The sequence below is a fragment of the Triticum aestivum genome, chromosome 7D (assembly GCF_018294505.1).
Source record: "Triticum aestivum cultivar Chinese Spring chromosome 7D, IWGSC CS RefSeq v2.1, whole genome shotgun sequence".
Lineage (NCBI taxonomy): Eukaryota > Viridiplantae > Streptophyta > Magnoliopsida > Poales > Poaceae > Triticum > Triticum aestivum.
In genome coordinates, this window is record NC_057814.1 from 615,561,271 (window position 1) to 615,567,555 (window position 6,285).

At 51.1% G+C, this 6,285-nt stretch overlaps 1 protein-coding gene across 1 annotated transcript in view; it reads right to left on the minus strand.

The window, feature by feature from the left end:
• Window positions 1-5,368: 5,368 nt before the first annotated feature.
• Window positions 5,369-6,285, minus strand: part of LOC123164845 (36.4 kDa proline-rich protein) — a 1,564-nt gene continuing 647 nt past the window's right edge. Inside the window, exon 2 of the mRNA XM_044582437.1 lies at window positions 5,369-6,285. This exon is cut by the window's right edge and continues 4 nt beyond it. Coding sequence (XP_044438372.1) covers window positions 5,752-6,285 — 534 coding nt within the window. The 3' untranslated portion in view covers window positions 5,369-5,751.

Consider the following 6,285-nt stretch of genomic DNA (forward strand, 5'->3'; position numbering starts at 1 on the left):
ACAAAAACCCTAGCCCCTGAACAGCTGACGCGTGGATGCCTATTGGTCCCGGTTGGTGCCACCAACGGGACTAAAGGGTCTCCTGCCCGGGCTCGCAGCACCGACCACGTGGAGGCCCATCTGTCCCGATTAGTATAAGAACCGGGACTAAAGGCCTAGGCATTAGTAACGACCCTTTAGTCCCGGTTCCCCAACTGGGACAAATGGGCCTTATGAACCGGGACAAATGGCCCTTTTTCTACTAGTGACGGTCGATACTAGGAAAGCATAATAGCTACTCCATACTTTTCTCCCAGAGTGGGACACATTAAACGCACATGAGTCATCATATCTTTCTCCTGTCACACAGGATAAGTTCTTTGCCAAAATTTCTCCTGACATATAGGATTTTTGACATAATACTATGTCAACTTTACCTAGTTACGCAGGTATTTTCCCAGACTTTCCCCGCCATGCGGGATTATCATAATCCTCTTTTCCCGCTATGCGGGTAATTCCCTGTAAGGAACATGAATGCTAGAATTGGCTCTTTTGACTGCATATGCAATCATCAAATTCAGAAATAAATCCGAACGCTCTTTGACACACATGCTTAATCCGATGTTGGTCATATTAAACACGCATATTGCTTGTTTCATCTCAAATCGTGTTGACCGAAAAATCTTCCTCATAGAGAGTACATGAAAGACATTCGTCAACCAAGACTCTCAATAATCTTTCTCTTTTCTTTTGAAGCCATTCTTTAGAGAGAACATACCCCCTCACGTTATGACCTTTCTTGGTCATCTTTCGGGTCACAAGTACCCGGCCATTCGCTTTCGCGAATGAAAGCATGGCAAACTTTTAGTCTGAGAAAACTTAGCCAATAATCAACAATAATGAGCATAAAAAAAACCCCATGTTGGTCTGGTTAAAAAAATATGCACATTAAACTTTGGAAAACTTTCTTTTATATTCTAAATCACCGTTGGGCAGATATAGAATAAAACATCATCCTTCTACATTAATTCCATATCACCGTTGGGCGGAAATGGAAATAATGCATATAACTCGTAAATAATGTGATGATAAATTTTCTATTAAGCGACTTTGCTAAGAAAAATAATTATCATTATCAACTTTATTGCAGCGGAAAACTTTTAATATACATTTCTCAATCTTTATCAAATGCTCTGAAAATTGGTCACTTTGATACAAAAATTATCAGAGATTTGAACTTTTAACTATAAGACTCATTGAATTATAATATTGTCATCATCAACGTTGGTCAGAAAATAACAATGCCATAATTAAACTTTAATCAAATATCTTTCTACTGTCATAGCAGAAGCTATCTGAATCTGATTTCACCCACAAGTGAAAAAACTTCTCTCAAAAAACTGTTCATCCAATTAAATTTTCCCGTTGGTTCCAATTTAATTGGAAGAATTCTTGGATATTAATCCAAGAATAGAAAAGAAATAGATCAAGTGGATTATGATAAACCCGCATGGCGGGGAAAGTCTGGGAAAATACCTGCGTAACTGGGTAAAGTTGACATAGTATTATGTCAAAAATCCTATATGTCAGGAGAAATTTTGGCAAAGAACTTATCCTGTGTGACAGGAGAAAGATATGATGACTCATGTGCGTTTAATGTGTCCCACTCTGGGAGAAAAGTATGGAGTAGCTATTATGCTTTTCTAGTATCGACCGTACACCTTATGTGTAACGGTCATTAACCACTCAATAAATCCAAAGAGAATAAAAGTGAGAGACGAACCTAAAGATAAGATTGATATGCAAGTGTGACTTGCAAAAGTACTAATAATAAAGAACTCTGTTTGAGTTTCTGAAATGGAATGAGGAAAAAGTACTCCCATATCAGTTAACAGATAACTTCATTTCACATGAAGTAATCAGATGAATGAAATAGATAATTGAAGTTTCCTCAATTCACAAAAGTTATGAATGGTTTTCGAAATTGTGGCAGAAAATTTCTTGCCACATTTCGAGGGGGAGAAAGAAATATTAGATAAATTAAGAATGATGAAACCCCCCTACTTTTGTGAATTGAGGAAACTTCAATTATCTATTTCATTCATCTGATTACTTCATGCGAAATGAAGTTATCTGTCAACTGATATGGGAGTACTTTTTCCTTTGTACCGAAAACAATCTAAGCCTAGCATGGTCTGATACCATTGTTAGATCCGTCGGGATCGGTTAGGCTAGATATTCCGGTAGTTCTTACCTTCTGCTTGTGGCTCGAGGAGCTCCCGGTGCCGGCCATGGTGCCGCTGATGGCAGAGAGTGGTGGTGGTGGTGCTTTCCATCAGCACTGCACTAACCCTAGATCGGTAGGGGATTAGGTGGGGTGTACGGCGTTGCGACGAACCTCGTGTTCCGAGCCGCCGACCCCACCTCTTTATATATGTGCAGGTGACAGGGACCCGTCAATCATAGTGGGTTGAGCGCCCCCGATCAGGGCGCGAATCTAAGGGCCCGGTGGACCGTTGGGCCCACATGGTGGAGATCATCCTAACAGCTTGCACTACTCTCAAGCTAGCTAGCTGTCGCATCCATGCAGAAGAAGACATGCACCAAGTCCAGTCTACATGCACTAGCTGGCTAGCCAGTCACATGCCACACCGGACAATACGCACGCACAGTAAGATAACGCAGCGGTCGCTAGCTGGTCTGCTGGTGCATGCACATGCATGCTCGTACGTACTGCTTTCACGGGTGGCATGGCGCCAAAGGGACACAGGCTCTCCCCGCACTTTTGCGCCTATCATTGCGCTCCGCCGCAGAGCATGTCGCAGCCGTCGGTCCGTCCGTACGTGACCAGATCTCACACAAGATCCTCTTGCTACCACTGCAAATTAGCACCACCGACGTTGAGAAGAAATAGTATAATCCATGCATGCACTGTCACAGTCATGCATGCATGCATCAACAAACTCCTAGTCACCATCGATGTCCAATCCAATCACGACTAGTCACTCTGGATGGAACAGCTGTGTGGATTATTCATGACATGGAATCTTACTACTAGTGTTTGCTAGCTTAACCAATTGGCCATCAGCTGTGACCACACAATTAATTAATCGATCAGTAGACACACCGATTATCACCTCTTGCTAGAAACCACAACACACAGACCTAATAACCAAACACGAAAAGGAAACCACAAGAAATGAGGAAAAACAAACACGCACTCATCAATCCACTCCTAGCTGATCGATCGATCTCTTCTTCTTGCTCGCTACGTACTAGCTGTCTAGCTATAGGCGACGACGACGTTCGACATCCTCTCATGTCGATCCATCCATCAATCTCCACTTGCCATGGCTCAGTGACTCACAGAGCTTAGCTCGACTAGATGGAGCAGGTGTAGCCGGTGGGAGGGGTCTTGCCGCAGGTGAGGAGGAGCTGGAGGGCGAGGGGGAGGACGAGGTTGATGTTGAGGAGCTTCAGCCGGATGGTGGTGCACAGGCACACCGCCGCCTCCAGCTCCACCAGCCCCTCCAGCAGCGGGCAGCACTTGTTCACCACCGGGTCGCCGAGGCCCACGTGCACCAGCCCGCCCAGCAGGTCCACGCACGCCCCGATCTTCAGCGAGTCCACCGGGCACGTCTGCGCCGCGGGCGTCGCCGGCGGTGGAGGAGGGCACGGCGTGTTCACCGGAGGCGACGGGTACGTGACCGGGGGGTTGGTCACCGGCGGCGCGGGGTAGGTGACCGGAGGGGTGGTCACTGGTGGCGCCGGGTAGGTGACTGGAGGGGCGGTCACTGGTGGCGCGGGGTAGGTGACTGGCGGCGTGGGGTAGGTCACCGGCGGCCCGACGACGACGGGAGGAGCTGTGACCGGCGGGCGCGTGATGGGGCCCTTGGGCGGACCGTAGACCGGCGGGCGGGGGACGTGGCCCTTCGGAGGGCCGACGACCGGTGGGCGAGGGACGTGACCCTTCGGCGGGCCGACGACCGGCGGGTGCGGGAGGTGGCCCTTGGGCGCCGGCGACGGGTAGGTGGGGCCCTTGGGTCCCGGCTTGGGGCCCTTGGTGGGGGGCTTGGTCTTGGGCGGGTGGGAGGGCTTGGGGGCCTTCGGCTTGTCGCAGTCGCAGTCGATGGTGGACGCCGCGACGGCGGTGGTGAGGAGCAGGAGGAGGGTGAGCAGGAGCGGACGGAGCTTCTTCGTGCTCGCAGCCATGGCTGCCAGCTGGTGGTAGTGGTGGACGAGCGTGGTGGTGTGGTGGACAGGAGGAGTGATGCGTGCTTCTAGGGTTTGTGAGTACTGTAGTTTTATAGAGCGAGCTGGGTGCGTGGGATTGGAGGCCCGTGATCTCGTCGGTGGCTAGGGTTTTCAAATTGTGCGTGTGTGATTGGGTGACTTACTGTGGACTGTGATGTGTTGTTCGAAGCTTCACCAATCACCACCCACGGGGCCAAATTATATTACCTCCAAACGAAACACGCGTGAACTGAGACTTTCCATTTCCTAGTCGTGTAGTGCGGTGCCTGAAAAAAATCTAATTATGTTGGTCAAATTTTTGGACTGTTAGATCATAATCCAACAGCCATGATCCTGTGTGCACTATTAGTCTTCATCGTCTAGTTGTCTTCCTCCTGCCGCCTGATCCCCCACAGGCCCACTGCCTGCTTCCACTACCTACAGTCGGCGGCGCTCTCGCGGTCGCCTCGCCGCCCCGCCCTCCCTTGCCCTCATCAACCACCAGATTTCTTCGGCGACCCCTCACCCCACCCCCTCAACCCGCACCAGTCAACATGTTCCTTCGCCTTCACCTAGGACATCGAAGCTCACAGTCTCGAACAGAGGAAGGGCAAGGTCCAGCCCGAAAGTTGCCGGATGCACCGCTGTGGCTTCCAAGCCGGCGACGATGTCCGCAGTGGCGACCGCGGATGGGGGGCTACAGCGTCGGCGCTAGCAGCGGAGCTACGAGACGTCCGGGGTAAAAGAGGAAGAAGAGACGAGAGCGCAAATGAAATCGGTAGGTCAAGAGGTGTATTTGGCGCAATTTGTGATGGTGTCGTGGTGTTGGGTCCGACGTGGAGGTCGCGCCCGAGCCACCCTATATCTGTCCTACATTTAGGCTGGATATAAGGATGCCGGTCAGCCTGTTCATTTAGGTCGCATTTTTTTTTTCAGCCCGGGCATTTAGGTCGCATTTTTTTTTACGTCCAGACGTTTGAGGCGTCCGGCTGTAGATGACATCAAGATCCTCTTAGTACCACTGCAAATTACCACCACAGATGATCCTTTTGGTAGCACTGCAAATTACCACCGACATTGAAAAGAGATATAATCCGTGCATGCACTGTCGCAGTCATGCATGCGTGAACCAACATACTCCTGGTCACTATCGATGTCCAATCCAATCCCGACTGGTCACTCTGGAACAGCTCTGTGAATTATTCATGACATGGAATCTTACTACTACTGTTTACTTGTTTCCTTCTTCTTATTTGCTAGCTTAATCAGTTGGTCATCAGTTGTGACCAATTAATTGATCAGCACACATCGATTATCACCTCTGGCATCAAACCACAACACACAGGCCTAGCCAAACACAAAATAAAAATCACAAGAAAAACAAACAGTACTCATCGATGCATTCTTAGCTGATCGATCGATCTCTTCTTGCTACTAGCTAGACGACGACCATCGACATCCTCTCATGTCGATCCATCCATGCATCCATCTCCACGTGCACTGGCACTGTGGCACACTGACTCGCCGAGGTTAGGTCGACTAGATGGAGCAGGTGAAGCCGGGTGGCGGGGTCTTGCCGCAGGTGAGGAGGAGCTGGAGGGCGAGGGGCAGGGCGAGGTTGATGTTGAGGAGCTTCAGCCGGATGGTGGTGCAGAGGCACACCGCCGCCTCCAGCTCCACCAGCCCTTCCAGCAGCGGGCAGCACTGGTTCACCACCGGGTCGCCCAGGCCGATATGCACCAGCCCGCCCAGCAGGTCCACGCACGCCCCGAGCTTCAGCGTGTCCACCGGGCACGTCTGCGTCGCCGGCGGCGCTGGCGCTGGCGGCTGCGAACCGCAGCCGCACCCCGGCGACGACGGGGGAGTGTTCCCCGGCGTCGACGGCGGAGTTGTCCCCGGCGTCGACGGGGGAGTGGTGACCGGCGGAGACGGGGGAGTGGGAGTGGTCACCGGCGGCGACGGGGGAGTGGTGACTGGAGGGGCGATCACCGGTGGCGCGGGGTACGTGACCGGCGGGCTGACGACGGGAGGGTTGGTGATGGGCGGGAAGGTGACCGGCGGCCCGACGACGAC